The 26,724-nt window shown below is 42.5% G+C and overlaps 1 protein-coding gene across 4 annotated transcripts in view; it reads right to left on the reverse strand.

The window, feature by feature from the left end:
• Positions 1–20,208, reverse strand: part of bcl9 (BCL9 transcription coactivator) — a 30,042-nt gene extending 9,834 nt beyond the window's left edge. Inside the window, exons 1-3 of one of the 4 annotated variants that reach the window (XM_075479495.1) lie at positions 20,044–20,208; positions 17,973–18,138; positions 712–1,200 (exon numbers count right to left, since the gene is read on the reverse strand). In XM_075479495.1, the coding sequence (XP_075335610.1) occupies positions 712–998 (287 nt within the window). In that variant the 5' untranslated portion in view covers positions 999–1,200; positions 17,973–18,138; positions 20,044–20,208. Of the gene's footprint in view, positions 1–711; positions 1,201–8,524; positions 8,580–17,972; positions 18,139–19,661; positions 19,982–20,043 lie in introns of those variants that run through there. The other 3 variants (XM_075479496.1, XM_075479497.1, XM_075479498.1) reach the window with 3 other exon arrangements.
• Between the last annotated feature and the right edge of the window lie 6,516 nt (positions 20,209–26,724).

A 26,724-nucleotide genomic window follows, 5' to 3' on the forward strand; every position in this document is an offset into this window, starting at 1 on the left:
AGAAAGGAGTTTTCCAGGTCACAGCATTTCTTTCCCCTTTAACCCGGTGCAACATAAAAGCGTACCTACACACCTGTGAATAAGTGCTTCGGGTTTTAAAGCAGTCAAACTGGGAGGCAAACTTCAGTGTATCAATCCAAAATCTGTTAATAGTACACATTTCTGACTAGCGTGGGTGTTTTTATTTGTGCCTTAGAAGGTAACCGCTGGGAAACGATCTGATATTAGCATTTCATTGTTCACTCGCTACTTTCTCGTCACATTCGGAGTCACCTCTCCTCTTTCATTCTCAAGCTTGCTCGACCACCACAGATTGCAAGGCACACCTTTTCCTGATGTGCAACTTAAACAGGTCTCCAAATGATGCAGGAGATAAAAATCTGAGAAAAGGTGGAAATAAAACGTTGGGAATACTTGACCTATCAGAAATATTCAGTGCAGCAACCCAGTCCTGAATGTCCTAGTTAATCTAAAAGACGCTAGCTCTCTGTGAGGGCAGTTAGAAAGTGACATGTTCCCAAGGGACTTTGTTTAGCTCCTGGGTCCTACAGTGGAGATGGGAGAGAAATGATGACGGGATCCCCTACAAGACCCTTGTTCCCAGAAAAGGTTCCTGCAGTTGAAATGCAGCTAAACACACACAAAAACCAGTGCTTGCTTTGTTATTACCATGACAACTCTGACCCACAAGCTGTGAGTAAGTCCACTCACCTCTGTGTGTTGGTGGACGGGGAGTTCTTTAGCCTATTGGAGTGCATTGATGGGGCTCCCAGGACTACTGAACAGGGTGGAGTGATGAGCTGGTGAGGGCTGCCTGTGTGTGCGAGCGGCCCTTTAGTACGCGGGTTCCTGGAGCCAGAAACAGGATTCCCAATGTTCGACAGATTCCCCCGACTGTCCTTGGCCTCGTCTCTCTCTTTCTTCCCTCGCTCCTTCTTGCTGAAATGTGTCGCTGCTGTACCTGCCGCCGCTGGCCTCTCCTCTTGGACCTCCAACATTCTCTCTATGTCCTTGACAGTGGTGGAGGGTGTGTGCGTGAGTGCGTGTGTGGGTGTGTGTGTGTGTGTGTGTGTGTGTGTATGTGTGTGTGTGAGAGAGAGAAAGCGTGTAAAAACAAAAACAATAGTCCAGGAGGCTTTTCTTGTTCTTTGTGAATTTATGAAATTCCCCCAAGGGGGCTTTCAACGGCCCTTGGGCACACTGTTGAGAAAAAGAGACAAAAAAAAAAAAAGAAAGACAGTTAAAAACTGGAAAACGGAGCCACAGCCTGAACAAAATTAAAGTGACATTTCAGATAAAAAACATAACAAAAAAACATCAGCATCAATCCTCTAATGCATGACTGAAAGGAGGATGGAAAGGAGGCGTGTTTTCCCGCGCAGCTTACGAATCAACGTGAGTTCATGGGAGCCTATTTTATCCCAAGTCATTCTAACAAGCTTTTTTCCTACCTGTAAATTGAATTACCGGGCCACTTAAACGGACCTGACCTAATGTTATCGAACCACCTCCGTTATTCCTACCAAGTATCTGCTGTGCAAAGGCATGTAGCGTAAATGTGTTCACATCAACTCGCTCCTGCAACATAATCTCCATCAACACCGTTTAAATGTCTTGACAGTGACAAGTGACCAGAGGCTACGTTTAAAAGCACAACAATATTCAGAATTGAACTCGAGCTTACTCTAAATAGGACACTGCCGTGCAAGCAGCATTTTTCTGATTACCTTAACCCAAATCAGGTCAAATGTGCAGCAAGCAAAATGTTTAAGAGAAGGGGAAAGCTCACGCAGCGTAGATTATACAGATATAAGACTCAACAACATAAATGCTGAACTGTATATGGGCACATATGTCAGTGAAATCATCCCGTGTCAGAGTTCTAGATATCAATGGTTCATTAATTCCCTCAACTCCTGTTCTATTTTCTGAAATACCAAATGTATCAAAAAGAGCACTTTCTGTTAGGTCTGGATGGTACACAGACTTTATTTTTTTCTAATTGGAGATAAGAAATCAGACAACACCATTTATAATAAACTCTGGTGCGGTTTCCACTGTAAAGCCATAACCGTGTCTTTTTCTCCTCGCTCACACCGCAACCCTGCGCCCGCCTGTCCTTCTGGATACGTCAGCAAGAGTGAGCTCCAGACTGCTTCCACCTTCTTTTCACCGATTCCAACTTAGCAACTTTGTCCGCACGTTTTTCTTTTCTTTTTTTTTCCTTTCAAAGCAAATATCATTAAATGCCACGTGTTGGACAAACCCCTCGTCAAATTCCACCTAAGAGCTTAACAAGCGCGAACACTCATTTCTCCTCCTCTTTGCCCAGAAGAGCAGCAGCTGTCTGAGAATTTAATTTCATGTGACCAGCTCTTGGGCTCAGATCTCAGCTTGGACTTTGACGACGTCACATTTTTAAAAATCAGCAACTGCGGATTAAAGTGTGGCATTAAACGCGTGTTATTTCAGTCCCAATCTCTGACTCACTGTGCTGATAACAGAAAAACCATCAATAAAAACAGCTTCATAAGGGATTCTGATGCATTAAAACAACATATGAGAGCAGAGGCAGCGGGAGACAAGCAAACGGATGTTAACAGGAACTACAATGCAAACGCTTAGCGATCATATCGGTTAGAATATTTAAATCCCAAGATGACAATCATCTTAGATACATTGTAACAATGTATATGTTGGTCAGGTAGTAGTGTTAACCAGGGAGCGCTCAAATTTGGGATGGTATTTCTTAAAAAGAGGATTTATTTCCAGTTTCATCACCACGGTATAGTTATATTGCTAATCTTTCAAATTGTCACTACTGCTAATGGCCTACATAAACAAAATATCATTTAGTCGGCACCACAGGGATGTTGACTGGGGTGATAAGGAGCGTAAGAGCTGGTGCTGTGATCCAAACCAACCACTATACGTTAGAGGGAGGACCGCACGAGTATCCTGTTCAAGAGAGCAGGCCAGTCAGTCAGATTACATTGTCATCCTGAAAATATTTAGGAGCTCTTCCAAAACACTCCAGGTTGTAACCGGCTCCAGAGTTCCCCTGGGGAGAGGGAGGTGGAGTGGAGTGTTTGAGAGGGGGCAGACAAACACACTGACTCCTGCTTCTGCGGCAACCCTCACCGATCTGTGGTCTACAGGAGATGAGATTTACAACAGTCGGGTCCACGACTGCACACAAGTATGAGCCGTTTTCTCCACGGGAACAGTGTCTAAATTATTCTGATGAGACTAACCTTTAAAACACTGTAGAGGAGGGGAGCCTCTTCATTCAAGTGCTGGGTTAATTGTTGGACATTTACAAAAGGTGTGCGCAAACTGGCGTTTGAGTCAAATGACATTTCCACTTTGCGTTAAAACGTGGTTTGATACAATACACAGTACACAAGTAATCCTGGTGTGGTCTCAAGCTGACCTAACACACTTAAAAGTGCCAGCTTCTGCTCAATTAGGCGTGCTGTTAAGGTTTACTCTGTCAGGTAAACTAAATAAATAAATATTGCACACCATTTTGCAGAATGGAGCATCACAGTACTACAAGATCTACTTGTGGCTCCTCATTTGACTCTTGTTAAGCGTGGACATGCCAGAGTGATTTCACCACTAATCGCATTATCTTGGTGTTAGTCTGGCTTTGAAAAGCTTAATTTTGTAAGATTTCAATTAACTAACGTGTTTACATAAATTTTAAAAAGTCGGTTTGGTCAGACGGACGCAATCGTTTTGGGTTTTTTTCTTTTCTGGTGTCACGTAAACACGTAAAGGGATACAAGGTAGTTTAACGGCAGTATAGCGATCTCGGTCAACCTGAAATTCTACACTGTCGTAAAAATGCCCACCTTTGTATTATACACATCCACTAACTAAACATTGTGGCGAATGCTGCCGTTGTGTTATTTAGTCAGTGCAATTAGGTCATGATTCACAAGTGTAGACTGCCCATGTAAGATACTATAATCAGAGATTTTCTGAAGCGAGAACTCAAGATAATTTGCTATAATACTGTTGCTGGAGGAAGTAGCCGGGGACAGGGACGTCTGGGTTTCTCTGCTCAGGCTGCTGCACCCGCGACCCGATCCCCGGACAAGCGGAAGATAATGGATGGATGGATGGACTGTTGCTGATCTTGAATGGGATTCTTCCCTCATCATGGTGTATTCGTGGAGTGATTCCTTTGTATTAGCAGACACTTACAAAAGTTACATCTGAGACAGATGCGCGCAGGCACTACCAACCTACACGCCGCAATAAACACAGACTAGCTCTACACTATTCCGATTACAATCATAATCCGAACAAATGAATCCATTTTCATGTGTAGATAACAATTCTTGTTCGGATCAAAACGCTATTCTTATTCTAATCAGGTCAGTCCGTGTATTTCTGAAGCTAGGCTACGTCTCGAACTCAGGAGGAATTAGAGCACCATCATCACCTGTCTCTTTACGATCTAAAACGCAGATCACTATGGTAGATGAACAAGATCACGCTTGGAGAAATTTCACAAAGATGGGAAGTGCCAACATCGAACGTTTCATATTCAGTCTGTGAAAGGCAGAATAGGAAACGCTTGGTGTTCGCTCTTCAACGCAAGCGAACACATAGCTACAACTACAGCTAGCATACAGTACCTAGCTAATTGCCGTAAACACAAACGACTCTTCTTGCGCATCACGACACTTCAGAAGCGGGTCGCTCCTGCCAAAGTTACATAAGTTACTTATTGTAAGTCGCTTTGGTTAAAAGCGTCTGCAAAATGACCGTAATGTAATGTAATGTAATATGGGATTTTCAGCATACAGACCCCTGTTGGGAGCGAGACAGGCTTCATTCGCTTACCATTGACTTGTTTAACCTTTGGTAAACTCCTGAAGGCTATAATTTTAGGTGAAAATGCTACCTAGTGCCCCTTTAATGTGTGAGGGAGGACAATGCCAAAAAACGTCCAAAAACAGACCAAGTTTGGTATTCCCACTGACGTTCTTGCTCACAAAAGTGGAGCACTGGCCTACTTAGGTCAGAATGGAAGAGACCAGTCGGACGCCCACTCTGACCCAAATCACTTTCAATAACAGAACGCAGAATTGTTTGATTTAGTTAATGACTGACGGAAAAAAGAAAGAACACGAACAAAACTACCTCTGATCTGACAATCTTATCTCGTAAAGGATCATATTTTAGCATATGACCAGCTGTTCAGAGCAATGATTCAGATTGTGCGATTAAATAACTTTCCAACTCATAAATTAAGCAAAAGGGAGAGCGGTTTAAACGTTCCGACTGTACTACACATGATCTGGGTGCAACTTGTCTTGTAATAAGTGGACAAAAAAAAATAATAAACATGCGTGCAATCTATATGTTAAACTCCAGGAGCTGGAGTTTTTTTTTTCCTTGTGTGCACACTCAGTGTTTTCAGGTGTCCAAGTAACACCATCGTGAACAGAAGACTACGGCGCTAAACAAAACTAATACCGATGAGTGGGACAAAATCCACAGGCATCATAATCATTTGCATCACAAATATGAAGGACATGCTTCTGCTCAAATAATATGAAATGGATTAAATATCAACACAAACATTAACTGTTCCTCCTTTCCAACCTAATGAAACATTCACATCCACGGTATACAGTAAACACACGCTTCAGCACGGTGGACCGGCACAGTGTCCCGTTTTCCTGCTGCTAGATAACAGGTGAGCTAGTGGATACACAGGTTGTGTGTGGAGTTGCAAACACTGGCCCGAACCATGGAAGAATAAGGTGGTGTAACACGAAATAAACTTAGATCTTAACCAGCAGCACTATTTTATGCTATATATAAATCATTAAAAAAAAAAAAAAAAAAAAAAAAAGGCACTTTTATGCCTTAAAAAGGCTATATACTGCCCAGGAGTAAAATTAACCAATTCATTTATTGCCCCACCATGTAGGACATGTTTATAGCCTCAGTCAAAGATTGGAATAAAAGGTAAAAAAGTGGAATGGCACCAGTGCTAACTCAAACGGGAAGAGAGGTGCACCGTCTTGGAAAATCTTCCCTCAGAGATGCCAAATGTCTGTAATGTCTGAGCATCGACATTACAAACGTGCAGCTTCCACAGTCGTCACGCTGCAGAACATGCATCACTTAGTAAGTCATGCTTACTTCAACATCCACAATGCAGCAACTACTGTTTGAGATAAAAGTAGAATTTCACATGCAGAAGTCCATCTCCTGTAACATAACTCACTCTGATTTGAAGGTTCCTGAATACACAGAGACTATGTTGGCTTTGACATGCGAGCTCTCAATCAAATGAGCAACAAACGTTATTAAAAAGCAAGATGTTGTTGCGAGGAAAAACAGCAGATTAAAAAGGGGAGTGTCAATGTATTCACTTTCTATGTAAGGCAACAGAGCCTCCAGCTAGACCCAACGTGATCACAGGACAGAGAGGAAAGAAGCTACCACTTTGCTGCTTGCCCTGGCCATTTGTTCTGACCCCTCCTCTTCCTGTAAGCCAGTCTCTCCACTCCCACTAAACAGATCCCCAACCAGAGGGGGTGTGCGTCTCTGCAGCCTTCTCCATCCCCGGGGTTAGAGAGGATACTGAGAAACGGCTATGCATTATAAGTCTGCCGAGAACCTTAACCTTTTTTTCTGGGTTCTGCAAATGGTTCTCCATGACAGCTCTTCCTGAGAGAAGGAGCAACAATAAGGGTGGCTCAGTCAGGAAACAGAGGGGGTTTCCTTTGCAGATTTAAGGACGTTGAAACAAGCTCAACAATCCTTTTTAGAAGAATAACTTTTTATTTCTTCCGAGTTGCTTTTATTTTGTATCAGGATGCGATCACTGTCAAGAAAAATTCACTCTTCTTCAACTTTGCTATTAGTTTTTTTTCCCCCTCTCCTTTCATTGCGATATAACATCACAATCTCATGCAGCCGTGACTCAACCGTCACAGAACCTGTTTAAGAACAATGTTTACCCTAAGAGAGCCACACACCCTGCTTAGTGCTGCATAAACAGGTCATGATTTTCAGCGAAGGAAAGTTACAAAAATCGTGAGTTACAGCCTCCTCTATTCAATAAGAAAAAGTAGAGTCGGGCCGTCTCATAAAGAACTGCTTTGTCTGTGTGTTTTCTTTTTTTTTTAAACTCTTCTCAATGTTGTGGACACAACAGAATATATGTAGTCAATGGCTTGGATAACAAAAGAATCCCTTGATTAACACAGTTAGTTTTCTTGACTAGGCATAATTGGTATTATATCAGAGAGCCGGCCTCCAACTAGCATGCGTGCCTTCGAGAGGTTTGATCCGAGCCTGAATCTCAATCCAACACAAATATGTGTCATACAGGCATGTGCACGCACAAAGAAACAAAAGGCACAAACTGTCAATCACCTGTTCTCTCCAATTCTACACTAATGAGACACTAATTGGAGAGCTTGCTGACATGACTGTCACAAGCAAAGTACTGACACACACACGCGCGCAGGTGTGAATGATACAACCAACAGCACCCACAACAAAGCATCAAAGAGATAATAAAGATTTCTCTTCCTCAATCTCTAGTAAATACACTAAATTGTATATCCTGACAAGCACAAGGGGCTGCGGTGCGTTGGAGCCAATGGAAAAAAAAAAAGAAGAAGATAATGAGGCTCTAAAAATGAGCTTTATGCCTCTGATACAAATATGAAGATCCACATGAAAAGAGGGCAGAAAATAGTTCAATTAGATTTGGGTTCTCTAATGCGGGTGGCACAAAAAGGAAGCCGTTCATTTCATGCTTATGTAACAGTCATCGTACGCTGTCCGCTTAGAGCAGACCCTTCCCAGCTACGTCACCCAAATTCCTCTGAGGGGGGAAGAGGAGGAATTTGTGCTGGTGTGGCATCCACCTGTGCACTCCGCTGGTGTGGTGACAGATCACCAAGAAGAAAAGAGCCCTAAGCCTTGCTGCCAAGCTGGTCCGCTGGTTGAAACAACAATGCTATGAGCACATTATTTTCAAAAAGGGGAAAGTACACAAATGCAAACACACAGTCCATCTCTCTTTCCTCATCTCAGCACTGCTGTTGGCTCCAAAAGCGCCTGCTGATGTTTCAGCCTTATTTATGCAAATCCCATTTTGCAGTTCAGTCACAACGGAGAATTGCTCTCTGTTCTGGCTCTCTAGCTCCCCAGCCCGCTCTCCGTCTGCTAGACCTCCATCTCAAGAACTGCTTTAGCCCATTATTTGTTTAGGGTAATATCAGAAGCATTATTTCCAGCTCTCCTCGCAGTTTTCTGCAAGAATACACAAAAGGCACAGCCATCGGCAGTGAACCGTATGCTGTGAAAAAGTAGCAAAAAGAGACAAAACCTCCGTCTCTTCACACAAGGGGAGTTTTATTTTACTAATCAATCAAACTTGTTTGTACTACTACTACCACTATGTCATTTTGACGCTGCAAAGGCTCGCTTTAAATGAATAAATATTACACCTCAGCTAAAACGGACATCCCTCACATACCTTTCTTTGCTGTTGAGGCTGTAACTTCAGTAACAGGCAGTAACTTCATAAAGACAGAACATACAGCATTAACTCTGCTCAGAGAAAATAAAAATCAAAAGCTTAAAAAGCCTTTCGGACAGAGGCATCTGTTCGACTTTCATACAGCCCTGTTTGAGGAAACACCGGCACGCTCACTTTTTGAGGAGACTTCCTGAGAACACTGTCCCGACCTGCCACACCCTGCACTGCACTCATGATTTGCATTTAGCGCACGCCGAATGTGAAGAATGCCGAGTGTCACTAAAGATAGAGCCGTGACGCCGCACATGTCGCATTTGACATGATACATCTTACGTGACAGGAACAAGGACACGCTCGCATGAACGCTGCCTAGAAAACTATGACCAGGCTCCTGTTTCTAACAAGACAAACCTCACAAATGTTCACAATGGACTTGTGAGCTTTTTCTGCATTCTGCAAACTATTAACTGCTCTCTGTGAGCAATATCTGCACATTTTTTGTCTTTTGACCTTCTTACTGGTCTGGGTAAGAGGACTCTCCCCCCCCCCCCCGACCTTTGGTTCAATTCAACTACTCCTCTGGTAGGCAGACGATGCCCCTCCATCCCCAGGGAGGCGACATGTGTGTAATGTCACATTCAGTCAGATCATGGTGTGGTGACAGGAGCCTCACCGTGTCCATCACAATGATGGAGGTGGCAATGAAAACAGGCTGGGAGAGAGGAGTGACACAGATTTACCAGTAGAAGGGGGAGGGGGGTCATTACACAAGTCGCTCTCTTCAGAGTATGCGGGTGGGTGTCTGTGTCCCAGACATGAGCACGCGCACACACAGCTGAGTCACTAGTGACACATCTGCTAGCGTCGCCTGGGCACGGTGCCATGCGTGGCGGCGAGCTCTAGCAGCAGGACTGGCACTCAGCACTCTGGCTTGCTCTGATCTCCGTCTCACACACACTTCACCCTGCACTTCCATCTCTGTCCATCTGCCCTCTTGTCTCCGCATCCCTGGCTGAGAGGGAGTGTCCCGCGTACAAGGACTCAATTCTCCACTGAATATAAAAAAGGCAAAAAATAATGCGGAACCAGATCTGTGAAAATCAGGGTCTACTGGTATAAAATACCAGACACCAATTATTGATTTCACTGCACAGATGTCTTTTAATTATTCGAAAGGAGATTTTTGTCAGATGACGCCGTCCTGAAATGCTTGATGCGACCGGTAGGCAAACAATTTGAAAGGGCTGATTTTTCAGTCAGCATTTCTTAAGTGTGTAGGGAACTATGAATTAGAGCAGTTTTATTGGGGATTCAGCAATATCAATAAAGCCGAACCATATAATCCTGAGCTGTAGGGCATGTGCAGAACTCCTAGACCCGTTAAATGAGCGTGCATATGCAGGAGTAACTCAATCCGCAATTGCATTATCTGGGTTTGTTCGTCTGGTTTTGAGAAGCTCGATTTCATACAATCCCGGTGAGCCCAACATGATTATATGCATTTTACAATCATATTGTTTTTGTTTCTTGAATGGCGATTTTGTCAGATGTGCAATAAATTTTTTTTTTTTTTTTTCTTTTTTTAAGATTCCAAAATCAGGACGTTATTAGAGCAGAGCGACAGTCTGGAAGCACTTAATATATTTTACCGGCTGCTTTTTAGTTGCAAATTGTGATGCGTTTATCCATCTGACGAAAGAAGCAGAAAAATATGTGAATGAGGGCAGCATCGTTGAGAGTTCGGCTGTAATTATATATATATATATATATATATTTCTAACTTTCCATCTCTGATCGAGCATATACATGCATGGTGTCGAGCTACAGCTGCATAATTTGGGCGTGTTAATCCGGTTCTGAGAAGCTTGATTTTAGTCATTCTAATGCATTTACTTACTCCCTTTTTAAAAGTCCATTTAGACTAGCAAGACTATGAATAATAATTGGGGTTTTTCCTCTAGCGCTTTAGTGAGGTGGAGCAGTCTGCTTCACTGTCCAACTGTGAAGTGGTAAATTCTTCTGCCTGTGACACAACTTGGCCAATTACAGAATATTTAGACTAGACTCATTTGGGTTGAGTACAGTATAGAAGCACATCTGCTTTCAGCAGTGTCACACTGCAGAAGACAATGCGTTTCAGACGCAAGAGAAGACATTAAACCGGAAAAATACTTACAAATTGTACCACTTTGCGTGTTAATGATGCCTACTAAGTATTGGTCATCCGTCTTTGGATTTTTTTTCATGTCATCTAAATATCCTGAGGTCCATTTCAGACTCGAATCTCATCACTCCCTGGTCAGAAGGTTGTATCACTGTGCTGTGTTAATGTTCTCTATTGAATCTAAAAGTGGACGGAGTGCTGTAGACAGTAATGACTAAAAAGCACACATGTGGATGTATTTTCTCCAACAGAGGTTTTCCCTCATTTAAAACTGAAGCGACAAACTCAAGACAAAAACACCACTTGCTTAAGAGAAAATGCTGCCCTCTGTGCAGACCTCTTCTTTCCTCCCTTTTCTTGACCATGCTCTCTGGTCCATGACTCCCTCCCTCTACCCGAACGGTTGCTCCCACACTCGGGCCACATTCCTCCCCTGCTCATGCTGGGAGGACGTCTCCCTCTGACTGCAAGCATTGTGGGAAATCCCAACGGCCAGGCCTTTCAAAGGCTGTGCAGACCACTGAGGTAGAGTATTAAAAGACATTTGTGTTCATCGCTTGCTGCTCTTGTACCGAGCTCCACAGCACAATATCACCATGGAATTATTAAGTGCAAACATCTGAAGCATTTGACTGCTTTTGTACATTAAAAGCTGCAAAGAAAGAAGCAACTGGCTTCTCAACCTGACAAGCCACGAGACACAGCTCAGGTATCTCTCTTCTCACCTGGCGAATCAACAAACAAGTAAAACTATATTTTACTAAAGGGAGTACACACAAACACACAAAGGAACACAATAGATGGGGTTATACTTCCTCTCCTTTATCATGCCACAAAATTAGCGGTGAATATGAGCCAGATTGTTTCCATGAATTACCCCAGTTTACACCGGTGTGTCATTCCCATGGAATTTTAAACACACTGGCTAAGACCTGTCCAATTAAATATACAACCACAGAGCAATATACACGCACATACTCATACTGGAGAAAATACCCACATGCAGCAGTACTTAGCTGTCCTAATAATTTCTGAGATGCACTGAAGTTCATGGCAAGCACTGTTCCCATGAGTCAGAGCTCACTTGTACATTTCTGTCCGAGCCTCTTTTAGGTTCCCCCGCACTGTAAATGCACTGCAACGAGCCCGTTTAACCAGCTTTTGCCCATATGGTAATATGTTGAAAATGCAAAGGATAATGCCCATAAAGCTCAGGTAAACGGGGTGATGACCCGATCTGCAAATCAGGGTGTTGATGCCCACTAATCCCAAAATGATCAACACACTGAACATAATCCATTCCTCTGCATTACCTTGCCTGAATGTGGTTGTGCATCTCCAGCTGTTGCTATGAAAACTTTAAATTGATGCCTTGAAAAAGGTTTTTTTTTTTTCTTTAAATTGCCAATGTGACACAAACAATGACCATTTTTTCCCCACGATACTTAACTTGCTAGAAGATTGTAATTGTTTTGATCGCCACATTCGAAGTGAGCACAACTGAGAAACAGCACACTCACTTTGTTTATGCCCATGCTTGGCATCTATAATAACAGCTTCATAAAATCTGTTTAAGCGATGCCATTCAGTCACTGGTCACATCAATGTTTCTCACAGTTTGATTCTGACTTGACGGGGGAAGTGACAGAGAAAGCCATGGTGTCAACGCCGAGACTGAACTGTACATCAAGTGACACATAACACTTAAGCCCTCATAGATTCACAGTTTTCTCACTCACAACATGCATCGCCACAACAATTCATGACATGGTACATGGGCTGCACTCATATCGTGCTTTTCTAGTCTAGTTGACCACTCCATGCGCTTTTACACTACAAGCCAGATTCACACACATTCATACAGCACAACTTACAGGCCATGCAGTGCCTTTATTTTTGGACGAACACACACTTTCACACACCGACGCGTGCATCGGAGGCAACGTGGGGCTCGGTGTCTTGCCAAAAGACACTTTGACGTTTTGTCCGGGGAAGCCGCGAATCCAAACCGCCGAGCTTCCGACGGCTCTTCCTCCTGAGAAACAGCCGTCCCCAAGATCATATATCGTGCCAAGTTGTGTAAAACATAAAACATACCGGCGGTGAATGGAGCTAGCTGAACATTTTATTAAACAGCTGTTACTGTACTGGTCAGGGTTTCACTGCACTGCTAGAACAGTGTGGCTCTCATCAACAACAACGTTTTACTTCTAAGAAATCTTCTCCATCTTGATCTAATTCATAGCAAGCTAACAAACATACGGAATTGTGTTAAAACCGCAGGGTACTGATAAAATATTGACCTACAGTCAAGTCGCACGCAGAGCAGAGGCTTCAGCTCCAGTTCAAAAAAAAAAATGACACAGGGCTATAACTCATTATCACTTGGTGAAAGTGTAGAGGTGGACAGTTTGGACAACGCTGTTGTCTAGGTGTTAAATTGTGCAGACTAACGGATTCCTCTTAACAGGTGATTACATGTCGGATTACCCCAGTTCTCTCGATCAAATTTCCTCATCGCGACAGAGCTGTCGGTGAACTGCCTCAATATTTTCATAACCACTGACTTCAAAACAAAGAGATGGCAGCTTAAGGATTTTTTTTTTTTTTTTCTTACAGTAAATTATGCCCAATCGTTGGTTGAATGATACATGGAGTCTCCATTTTGTGATTATCTATTGTGTTTTAAACAAACTCGGTGTTAACCAAAGTAAGACTTTGTCTGCGCTAACAAATGCAAACGGCTAATCTGACAAAACTACCGATTTCGAAATTGCAGGACGCTTGTTTGTGCATAGGGTCAGCAATGAATTCAATCTGAATGTAGTTTACAATCATGGCCTTCAAGAACAATGAAAAACTAGATAATGATTACTGTGCATGACACAGTTATTGTGCCGCCTTCCATCTGCGTAACATTGCTCCTGTTTCGTCTTCTTTGCCATTAAAGCCTAAACTGAGCCTGCACGGCAGTGTGGAGGTTTAGTTCAGCTTGAGTCAACATGGTGGACAGAGAGAGTCTGTTAATAAGCTGTTTAGAAGAAATAAAAGTCCTAAGAACTTTGGGAAATTCTCATATAAGTGAACCTGTGGTCCTAGAATCCCAGAACTCTGAAACTTCAGCGCAGAGGCCCAAGAGGTGCGAAGGCTTTACGAACACAAACTCGCCGTAATCCTGTTTATACAAAAAAAAAAAAAAGTTAAGATTAATCAGCTCATGGCAAAAAAAATATACCAGAAGCTCAATCAATAGAAATAAATAGTAAGCTTCAGTCCTACATAAAACCATGCAAGTTTAATAATTAAAATTTAAGATTAGTTTTTGTTGTGATGAGTAGAATTTTGAGAAAAATTGACCATATCGATTATTTCATCTGGAAAAGTTTTGTTTTTAGCCGCCAACAGTAATTTAATTTTACTCTCACATATGACCGAGAACCAGTTAAACTAATTAAAGTTAGAGAAAATCTGCTTTAAAATGACTTAATTGACCTCTATGAATGTAACTTCTGATGCAAAGACGTCAACATAGTCAGCTAATAGTTTTCTGGCCATCGGCGAATCTGTGAGAAAACGAATGGCTTCGGACGTGCAAATAACATCGAGCTCTGCAAAGCTTTGCTTTTTTTTTTTCTCCGAAACCTGTACGAGTAGTGGCCCTTTTCTACAAAGCGCTGCATTACACCCATCACTTCTCAGGATCTCAACCAAAGAACGTAAAGGATTTAACTACACTTAACTACACCAATTGTTATTTCTCTTTAGTAAAAAAAAAGAAAAAAGAAAAGACACTTGATTGTAAAGTTTCGGCACAGTAACCGTGGCTCACAAAAATGCTTTCAAATCAAAACCAGGCTCCATTCATGCGATTACAAATATATCTTACTACATTTGATTTATTGTTGCCTGATAAACCATGCGGTCAAAAACAGGTAGTGTGGCTCCCAAGCTTGATTGTGGTGGACGAATCGCCATAAAAACCAGTGCCCGCCCTACTTTCACTTTTCGTGCTGGCCTGGAGCCGCATTAATCAAAGCCAAACGGCAACAACAGTCATTCCGGCGGCTGGGGAGAACCTCAATCTGCCCGGTTTACATTTTTACGTGGATATATGACGCCACCACGAGCCACAGCAGCCCCGGGTTCCACCCAGGAGAGATCCTGTTCGAGAAGACCCCCCTCCGCTACATGCCGACCAGTCTGCGTCACGACTGTCAATCACAGCAGAGAGACATGGGAGCAGATGGGTTGCTACAGTCGGAATCAGTCAGACACATCCCCAAGGATGCGGGTATCAATCCCCACATTTATGAAGAACATGACCCTCAACGCTATATGGAATTCAGCAAATAGAAAAACACATTTATACATAGACATGCAGCGTTAGGAGTCCTAAAAAGATGTCCTTCAGCATTTCGTGTACTCCTTAAATATTACTACAAAAATGCATCATTTCATAGAAACTATACAAAAGATCAATTCATTTTTTAACTCATTCAAAAGGTGGGTATTTCTATCGCTTCGTCAACCGAAAGAATCCAAAACTAGTTTTGGCTCTGGGAACCATCGCAGTATCATCCATGCGAACATTATCCGCCCCTGTGTCTCTTCACAATATTACTGCCTCCCACTCATCTTCCAATTTACATTTTGTTGTCACAAGTCCAAACTTGCTCCTAGCATGTAACACAATTTGTAGCGTGGTCTTTTGACAAATGATGTACAAAAGAAAGATCATTACTTTTCCATTTCCACTTAATACCATTTCTTCCATCTAAACTTTGTGACTGATAAACAGCATCAGTCAGTTCACCGTTTTTTTTTAGTTTCTTTTTTTCGTAAAAGCCAGTGTAACCACCCCCGGAGTGCAACTGATTTTAATGATATTGTCAATCATACTGGGACTGTGTGGCCACAGTTTTCTACTAATAGAACCATCATCTTGAATTGGTAACACCTGGCTGATACCTGAATGGATTAATTAAGTTCCTTCTCATCCAATGCAGGTCAGCAGGATGTCACAACTTTTAAGTTGGAAGTTTTTTTGATTACCCGTCATACAAAGAACAGCAATGATTTGTGTTTTTCTGCTCACTTCGTGACACTGTTTGCTTTTAGATTAGTGGTACTGCCGTCTTGAATGTTGCTTTCATCCGAGGTATCGGGCTCTCCTATTTCATTCTTCATATAACCAAAGTTTTTCGGATGCCGATGCAGCGGTGTCTGGCTTTCAAAACAAATCCCTGTCAGTAGATGAGCACTGACACGTGGTCAATCAGATTAAGACGAATGGCCCGATGCAACACCTGCGACACGTCAATGCTTTCTCTAAGATACACAAATAGTCCCGAAATACAAACGTATACGTTTGAAAGAACTGAGGACAAAAATCTACAAAAAAAGATGCGATTATACTCCACACGGTTTTGATTTAAATGTCCGTAGTTTCTTCAGAAGCTGAGAAATAAAACTTTCAGTTGACAGTTTGAAGTTTTACAGATAGCTCGGCTTTTTGTAGGATTTTAAAATCAAGCCACAGGTCGGAATGGGTAAATGGGACCAAATATGCTCTCAGGAATCATTTTGGGAAATACTTTTCCTCTTGTGCGCATTACACCCTCGAGTTCTGATGCTCTAGCGGAGCCTTGTGCGAAACGGCCCCAATTTTGTTCTTTACATTGCGTTCTGCGATGTCAAAAGTGTCGATTCCCACACTGTTGATTACAATTTCATTGCACTTCAACATCACATCCAATCAAGTTGCAAGCAAACCTATGGCTCACAATAATACTTTTAAGCTACTAATTGCATAACTACACATTAGATGCAAAATTGTATTTCTGCTTCTCCTGGGGGAATTCTACATGATTACCGTACTATAGAAGCTTGACTACTGTAGGAGTCATTCAGTAGATGAACTAAATCCTTTAATGAATTGTGAATGGACATCTTAGTCTGAGTCCCAGGTAAATGGAAAACCAATATGTTACCTTAATGGAAACACTTCAAGTGTAAGAGAGAAGCATAACAAAATAAGATCCAGCGGTGTAAAAATAAACATTTCGAGCAACAGAAAAACAGACACAGTGGAGTCGAATCTACTGTATGACTCAGGAGGGGACCACCCCCTGCCTGCCACTACACAAGCAAAGAAACAAACCATCTCCCCAACATATCCCTCCATGTCATGCGCAACACAAGCCCTGCGAGTTTTAATTAGGAAACCCATGAAGCAAACAAACGCACGGAAACACAAGAAGCCAATACACACAGGCAAAAAATAAATCCTTTGCCGCTTTACATCAATGCCCATTTCTCCGAGTTCTTCACCTCACTGTGGCTTTTGGTTAACACGCTTCGGACTAGATAGCAGATAAATAAACAGTGTGCACAGCGTTCTCAGAAGGAACGGCCTGACCGTGTTTTGTCCTCAGCATGGGAGGATCAGAGAACGAGACCAAACACTTCGCAGACAGTCGAAAGCAGCACGGCTCTGAGGTCCTTCTCTTCAATCCAATTCCCTGACCAGCAACAGCGGCCCGGCGGGGCAACGGCTCCACGATTCAAGGCTCATCTCATCAGAGTGCAGGCATCTCCACAGATAAATGTCACAGAGATAGTGGCCAATGTTAAAGACGAGCTTTTTGCATCAGAGCAGGGTTAAGTTATCAATTTGCGGCACCAGTTAGTCTTTGGAAGCAACGTTTGCCTCATGACTGATGTTGTGACGCAATCAGTGTGGAAAATGGAAAAACATGTGTGTCGTTCTTTTTCATTTGGCTTCTTTTTTTTCTTTTTAAATCCTGACATGTAGTGAAAACAAAGACTTTGCTGCTACAGTGGTGGCTGTACCCAAAATCACTCTCTGGTGCACTAACTCACTCGTCCCTCAGTAGTTTGAAACGTGATCGACCATTTTAGTTTTTACAAAATAACCACTGCGGGAGTTTTTAAGGAGTTCCTCACAGAAGACTGAGTTTATGCAGGACTTAAGAAACTTAAAACAAGTGTTTCGCTGTAAATATAGTGCACTGCATACTCAACTCGGTGATTTCCTTCGCACAACCCACCCACCCCTCCCCACGATCTTCCAATATCATGTTGTACTTTCTTATTAGCGATGATAGTACCGAGGACGACAGAAAACATTTACTCTTAATCTGTCCCAGACACCCTTCTGTGAGGATGAGGGACACACATATGTGAGAAACGGTGTTGTAAAAAAAAAAAGAAGAAAAAAAAAAAAGGGTGGGGGGTGGAGTCAGTGTTTAGCTGGGTTACCTCAGAAGCCCCCCTGCCCTTTCAGCAGGGCCTCATATGGAGAACCAGGCCTCAGGTCCCCTGGGCACTGATGTCTGCTCTCCACTCGACTCCTCCCAGTCAGCCACAGAGGCTGTGCAGGAACCTGGGCCACTCACGAAAACCTACAGCCACAAGTCATTCACACCTGGAAACACAGGGAGAAGAACTTTGCTTATCGAGTGAAACACAAACAAGCAAGTGGCAAGGAAAAGCACTCCGTTGCTCTTGTTGACAAGACCAACATGTAGTAAACACATATCCAGAGCACAGCTGATGTCATTAGGGACAACAGTAACCCAGACACTCATTTATACTTCAGTTATCGACCAGTGAGCACATAAGGGATTACAAGACAGCCTGTGATACTCTTATCAAGCGCTTTCTTAGCACTTCTCCCTCCTACAAATACCCACCGTTTGTGGGGGAAAAAAATAGATTTTCTTCTTTTTTTGGGGAAGATTTTACAACCATGCAAGGCACGGAAAAGATACGCTAGCTTAAGGACAACGCAAAAGACATACACAAATGGCAGACAGCAGCGTTGCCTAGCGATTGAAGACACCAGGGTCTTGTCACAGGAAGCAGTACAGTTCAGATTCAGCAACTGGTATGTATGCTCTAAAACTGTCTGAACGCCCTGACTGCTCATTGGAACTACTCATAGAAACTCAATGTGGACAAAATCTCCAGGTAAAAGACTCAAAGTCCAGCTGAGGTTTCTCTAGGAAAGTGATTATATGACACGTTACAAACATTTAACAGAAATTTGATTAATATTTTATAACAGTGCTTGTCTGTTAAAAGCAGGAGTGGAAAAAAGAAAAATGAATCCCTCAAGTGACTAGACTAAAAATCCCCAGGTGAGGTATGGGATTCACTTCACACTTTTACCCCCCCAAAGGACCTGTGGATCTTTTCACTCATGAGTCAACTTAACCAAAATTGATTTTTTTTTTTTTAAATGAAAAAATGTAATCCCTGAACACATTCTTTGCCATGTTTAGCTCTCATGCCTTGCCAAGGTAAGGCAGCACAAAGCCACAAGTTACTCACAAACGGGCCCACTCGAGGAAGTCTGCCTTAAAATATGCACAGACATCCACAAACCTAAAACTCTGCAAATAAACCTAAAGCACACAACAATCGCAGGGACTAGGCTTTCCCTCACACACACACACCACCCCCCTGAAATCTCAGCGCCTCTCTGGACAACTCTTGGCGGACAAAGTAATTCCATGGCGCTTGAAACTCCAGGAACTTTTTTTCTTTTTCCTAAAAGAAGTTGTTCCTGTTTCGCCAGAGAACTGGGGGGAAGGGAGGACTTCAGCACTCGCATTCATGGAGCCTCGGCCAGCGCAAACAAAGTCTTCCCCGAAGAGGGAGGCAGTGGACGGCGGCAGAGAGCGAGAACAACGACGTCGGCCGCAAGCACACAAAAAGACATCCCGTATGAGATTCATCTTGGGGCTTTGTCTGATAATAAGACAACACGGGCCCGCCTTGGGCAAACGTTCATATTCAAGTTCTGCTAGCTCCGTTAACAATGTAACAATTAAATCGCTCGGCAGATGATAGGGCTGGCCGACACAATCAGAAGCCGAGGCCTATAATCTCGTTACACGTTTAGAAATGATATCAAACACATTTTAAATAAAGGAAATACAATACCAACGGTGTGGTGCTCCCGGGGAATGCAGAACATGCATGCTGCATTGTATTCTTTTTTCATTTTCACGAAGCACGGGCGGTCCTCCAGTATAATGGGGTAAAAACCAATATTTCTCCGCGGGTTTTACACCATGCTGAAAACATCGTGAATAATCCGCTTTTGTTGCGCTGGAAAAAACGGCATTTACGACTGAAAGGGAGCTCACTGTCTGCCAGGCCAGACGCGACGTGGGTTTGCTAGCCAGCCTTCGGGGACAGAAGCGGGGAAGAACGGATACCGGAGTGAGATGTCCCCGGGAGGAGGACCCGCGTGTGCCCGTTGCCAGGAGGCGAGCCGTGGTAGCGACACTTTCCAGCGAGATGTGAAAAAGGAAACACTCACCTGGAAAGCTAGCTTAATTTCCGTTTCTCTCGAAGGACGAATTTACACCGCACACATACCAAATCACAACATTATCCCGGTAACATTATAAAATAGGAATATGCCTCCCCCCTTTCACCCAAGCTTTCCAGTAGTCCTACTCCATTACATCCCAGTCAAGATTTCCTGTCGTTTCCCCCCCCACCCCCCTCCGTTCCTGCGCGATGGTTTAACCCAAATTCTAAGTAGCAATTCTAGGTCAGGTCTGTGTGCCAGTGAGAATGTTACTGTCGGACAGCCGCGAGACGCAAATGTCCACCACCATGTGACACGGTAAACACTGTAAATACACACAAACACGAAGAACATCGCAAACACACCTAAACCGGCGTTGGAGTCCATGGATTTGTTTTGTAGCAGCCTCAAAACAGTAGCTACCTCCAACTTCCCGGTATGAAACAAGGTAGGCATGAAACATGTGGAAGCTTTCACAGGATCCTCCAGGTACAGATACAACCTTTGAGTGTAGTCAGCTTTAAGAGGCAAAAATATGAAGTAACTTTGTTTATTTAACAAGGCTGGCCTTCTAAAATTTTGTTTTAAAGAGGTTCCATAAACGCAAACACAAAAATATATTACAAAACAACATTGTATGGCATGACCAAACATAAATACATAGGCTATACAAAACAAATACAAACATAAAGCCCTCTCACTCATACCATCAAACCAAAAAGTATGAATTGAATACGTCAAAAGGAAGACAAATACAATAATAATAAATAAAGACTGTCCTCATAATATTTGTAATATTAAAAAAGTGTATTTTTAGAAGTGTATGTAAATTAAAGACAGATTCAAATGAAGAACAAAGACAATCTAAATCAACAGAACAAAAAGAGGGAAGATTATTCCAGTGAGTTGGAGCGTCCTGTGGAGAAATTTCCAAACCAAAAAAAGACATTGCATATGTCTGTGTGGATATAAAGAGCTGTGTAGAACCAGAAACTTTTCAGGATCCAGTCAAAGTCCAATTTATTTAAATGAGTCTCCTGTCATCATGAAAACGAATGGTCAAATCAAAAGGAAATGACTTGCTTATACACCATACTACAGGACTCATTTCCATATTCAGCACGAGTTTGTTATTGGAAAGCCAGTTCTGGACCAAGTTTGACTGAGCGGAAGTGATTTTTCAACCAAAACACCCAGCATATCTTATTATAAATAGATAGATAAAAATAAAGAAATACATGAATTATACGATACATCTATCAAGGAAATTATTAGTAGAATGTCATGAAAGTATTTTTTAGTTGCAGCCTGGTGTTTCTGTCATTGCTTAGCCGTGCTGGACTTTCTTTCCCTGCTTTTCATCCAGATGTTTTGTCCCTTAATGAAGCCGTCAATTTGGCAGCAACTGTGCGAAAGTGTCTCGATCTTCCAGACACAAAAAAGTTGCCTTTATGTTTAAGGAATGCAAAGTTATGGAACTCTGCTTGGGTAATAAATAAACGAATACAATTCAAATAGAAAGAACATCCAGATTTTTATGGCCCGATGTATTAGCGCAGATGAATGGGTCGTACATTTCCTATTGTGCAGCCATCTAGTCATTAGATCCGCCTTGCCTGGCAGATGTCCCTATCTATCAAACTCCACACTTCCAGTTTGCAGCTTTGTTTTGAAACTTTATATTCATCAGCTGCAACCCAAGATAACAAGCGGCTTTAAAGTCGCAGAGGCTCCTCAGAGCTTCTGAGGAGTAGTGGCTCGTGTCATCACAGAGGAGGTGAGGTGAAATCTTGAAATATCATGGTGTTGCGCTTAAATGAAGGTTCCAGGAAACAGAGGGAGAATTCAGAAGATATGATTAATCTAAGCCTTGTTCCCATGTATGTGGCTAATGTGACTGAGAGTGTCACGCTAAGTTTGCCGCCTCTGTGGCGGAGTTTTGTGAAAGCAAGGGGTCGTACATGACAGAGGGCACATAGCGTTTAAACTGGAGGAGGCGAGCCACCCGTTTCCTACAGCTTTCAAATAAAAAGATTAGGACTTTACATCAAGTGTCTGAAACACTGTATGTTGCGTTTCACTGAAAGTAAACACGGTATACTTTGTCAGGAGTATGGTGTTTGTCAGGTGGCTTTTGTCTCTCCGACATCAACATTTTGAAAGTGGGGCACGTTCACGAGTTTTGAAGTCTACTTGGGCCAAAGGTACAAAGCCTAACTAGAGCAGTAAAAGCGTGAATGAAACAAATAAGTGTTTAAAAGGAGGAGAAAATGTCTTTACTTCAAAGAGAACCAAACATATTTGTTGCAAAATTCAAATGAAAAAAGCTTCATGTGGTACTCCTAAATGGTGTTTTGCTACCCCCGAGACGTGTTTCTTGTATTTTGTCCCCCAAATTCACATGTCAGGTCATTGCCATCGATGATGCACGTTTAACCAGTTAAAAATTACCAAGAAGAAAGACTAAAATTAGCCTCTTTTTTTTTTTTTTCTTAATCCGTTGTCATAACCTGGGGTTATTCAGTGCAGATTAAATAGTGTTCATGATGAGCCAAGTTGCTAATGACACGACACTTGATAAATAAAACCATGTTCAGCTACAGGGCAGACTCACACAAACACGCACGTACACACACACACGCACACACTCTTCAGAGTGACTATCAGAAGCCTCAGAGGAAGAGTGAAACATTAAGGACATGCGATGTGAGAGTGGTCCTTCTCAATATTTAATCAAGATACATTTCAAATCTAACCCAAATGTATAATCAAGACAACAGGGGATTGAATGAATTGGCGTTTAAGTGCACACACTATTAGCTGCCCTGATTGTGTGTGTGTGTGCGTGTGTGTGTGTGTGTGTGTGTGTGTGTGTGTGTGTGTGTGTGTGTGTGTGTGTGCGTGTGTGTGTGTGTGTGTGTGTGTGTGTGTGTGTGTGTGTGTGTGTGTGTGTGTGAGTGTGCATGTCCTGGTTTTCGTCTTATGAGAACTGATTTAGAGTTTCAAAGTGAAGATGTTTTTGCAAAGTGAGACCTTTCTTCTTCAACAGGCAGTTTCAGGGTCAGGGCTCAGTTTTCTGTGGATGACAGTTTGAACATACTGTGTAAATATAGGAACAATATTGGGAGCGTGGCCAACTTTATTACTGTATAAATGTCAGTAATTCCATCAGAATTCCCACCGCCTAATTAATACTCACATTTTAACATTTAAGGCCTATAGATCTTTTACGTTTTCCCGACTTTCTCTGCTTAATGTAACTCTCTATGTGTATGTGAACCAGTTATTTGTTTTGCACCTTCTCCAGCACGCTGTCTTTCACTCCTTCTTTGCATAGAAGGCTGTCGGGATCAGCTAGATTGAAGCCTTTTACGTCTATAAGCACTGTGCAGTGACGTGCTGTGTGTGTAGGACACAAGAATCTTGGGAAGAGAGGTGCATTTTTGTGACTTTTGACAAGCAGTCCATGGCTACGTCGGACATGTTTGTGCATGTTTGCGGAGATCAGTGACACGCCATAAACCTCTGCCTCTCTGCTTCTATCGCGCACACTACAATGCTCACACCAACACACCCTGTTTCTCTGTGTGTGTTTCTGTGTGTGCGTACAGGCATGTGGGTGTGTGCATGTGTGGATGATAAACCCCACTGGTGGAGTAACAGTAGACTGGCAGTATTCCCAGACTGGGTTGCATTAGACATGCACACTAGCAAAGCTCTTCAGGTCGATGTTATGGCTCTCCAGTGCTGCAACTCTCTGGCGTGACTGAGAATACTTTGGAAGCAGGAGAACAAAATCCAGATTCTGTCCTGTGTTTTTATTAAACAGCGGGAGAAAAACAGAACTGTGTGTGTTTAAGCAGGTCAACAGCCTGACTGTTCACCTATCATATTACCATCTGCATTATTTAAAGCTTTGATAAACAATCTCATCTTGGGGGTAAACACTGGAGACGCGGAGAGGTAGGATTAAGTGGGAGGCTGATCACATTTTATGGGTAAAAACAGTTTTTTTTTAATGAAATCAAATGCAGAAAACTGATAGATCAGACACACAGGTAGACGAAGATGAGCTGCAGTGGGAGGACTTTGTGGATGGGGAACTAGTTTTGTGTATCTTGTGTTGAAGCGAGTGGTGCTCGGGTCCATTCATCAACAGGTTTGGTAGCGATGCTGAGAAGAAGGAAGGACTGGCGGGGTTATCAAAATACTGACACAGTGAGCTCACTCACACAGCAGTGAGGTCACTTACCGGAGCGTGGTAGCCTGACCAATCATCAGTCAGCCTATTATCATGGTATGCAGTGTTGCTATGAGTAACAGAGACGAGCACTGCCACACAGACCCCTAATGACGACTGAGATGCTTCTACTCAGTCTGTTCTCTCCATTCCTTTTTCATAAAATTTGGCTTTTCTCTTTGTTTTCCTTGTCGGAGTTGAACTTTTATGGTATCATTATAAAGTGTTCAATCATAAGATTCAGCATCCGCTCATCCCACCCCCTCCTGCCTGGCTTTCGCGTTCCCTTCTGGCTGTGTTTACTGTCCCCTGCAGCAGTGTTTTCTGAGTCTTCACCACGGCAGGTGAGTGTAAACAAGCTGGAGGACTGAAACAATGTTAATTAACTGATCATTAACGAGTGGAGGCAGACCCTGGAGATGTGAGCAGTTGCCCACCCACCTGCCTCTCACCGTTTCACTAACTGGACTGTTAATGACTAATCAGAGGCAAGAGCGATTATATCGCCTCCTAACGAGAAGGATTTATGATTGCACGCTATTATGGTTATACGGCTGAGGCCTTTAGAGTTTACAGTGACAACAAGAACTGAGCTTACATCCACTGGTGGCAGAAAAAACACCACTGCAACAGAGTAAAAATACTGGGTAATGGGTACAGGTCCTGCCCTTGGAAGCCGTGTGGTATTTAAATGGGTTTACAACCCAGAGATTGTGAAAAGATGAAAATAAGGAGTTGAAGAGGTTAGTAATACAATAGCAAAAAAGGAAAAAGCTTAATCCTAACACATACATTTGTATCTTTTTCTTTTTGTTGTTCATTTCTGCTTTAATCAAGGCTTATCTACCAACCAGTCAGCCGTTTGGATAAACCTGTTTATTCAATATGAATGGGTTTGGAGCATCGAGAACACAGTTTAACTGCTTTATGGACAGTGGTGAAGTACCCACCCAATCTCTTCTCATCATAGGGTATTCTCACTTCTAAAATTCACTGTGGTCCAAGTTAACTCATTGTCATTGGATTGGTTGTTCAAGTTTGGGCATGAGGGTCAGGCCTTTGATTTAACAATGCTACTTATGCTGATGTCCCTCGGCAAAAGGAGGCTGGCCGTGTGTAATTCATGCTTTTCCCGTTTTTCAATGACCAGAAATGGTTAAGTGCTATTAAATGACATTCTTTGAAAATTGGAGCAGAAATTAGGAGTATATCTGCTTCTACCACAACTTGTACTACTATACTTCTGCCCACTTCTTCATATCATCTCAGTTTGACATGAAAATAGCTACTTTCTTTAACAGTGTGCCAATTTTACGGTAAAGGCTGTAAATTGTGAGATGTCAGACGTCAGAGGTGGGACTCATCGTCAAGGCAACATCAAAAACAACGAGTGCAACTTTCTAACATTTGCTTCCTTTAACAAAGGGTCCCTTTTAAAATTTGAACTATGTCCTTTTAACTGAAGCTAACCAAGTGGTTTTGGTGCCGAAATTCAAAGTAAACAAGTAAAAATCACAGTAAACGTAAAAAAGCCTCAAGAAATATCAACGACAAACAATACCAAGCCTGAAACTCAAACAAAATACTGACACCAAACAGGACACGAACCCCAGTCCCCTGGGTGAAAGTACAGTGTTGGACAAGTTCAGCGCTATTTTGGGGAAAATGTGGCAAAGGTTATGTTGTGCAGCTACAATTTACAGATGTCCCCTCGTAGCCTCACATGTAGACTGTAAACGGACGCAACAATACAGAAATTCCCTTAGCCCCTCACATGCAGGCAATTAGTTGTTATGAAACCACAATACAGACACAACTCTACTGTTATGAAACGGGGGAAATCTACGAGCAAACACTCACTTAAAAGCACACACGTTCACGTGTATGTCGCTGCTAATAAACAGAAAAGGCCTGACGTGAGCCTGAGCAGCGGAGCTCATACTAAATGAAGCAGTTGCTGAATAATTAAACATAAACTTGCCTTGTATTAGTCACTTGTTTTGACATAACCACTGGGAGCCGAGCGGCATGTAGTGAGGGCCGGCCTTTTTATAACTGTGCCTTCATTTAACCACCGCATTTTTCTGTCTTTAGGAATGCAGAATTCTACTGACGTTCCCTGAACAGCTCACGTGCGAATAATCTGTCCAAAAAAGAAACAGGAAGAAAAATTGAGAATAAAGGAAATTGACAAACATTCAAGGCTTATTCAAGACTTACTGGTCTTGAACTTCTGTAAGGTCGCCGTTGCTACGCTCACCAAGTATGAAGCTCATTCTATGAGCAACACACGTACATTCCTGCGCTAATGAGTGAAGCATCACCTCATGCCTACCAAGGGTGAGTTTATGGATTTTTAGAAACTTGATAATCGTGTGATTATAGATACACTTAAAACAAAAGTTTCGCTTTTTTGTCTAACAAACATGTTTGAGCTGTATCCCGAT

Source organism: Odontesthes bonariensis, chromosome 12 (genome assembly GCF_027942865.1).
Source record: "Odontesthes bonariensis isolate fOdoBon6 chromosome 12, fOdoBon6.hap1, whole genome shotgun sequence".
In the NCBI taxonomy this organism is placed as follows: Eukaryota; Metazoa; Chordata; class Actinopteri; order Atheriniformes; family Atherinopsidae; genus Odontesthes; species Odontesthes bonariensis.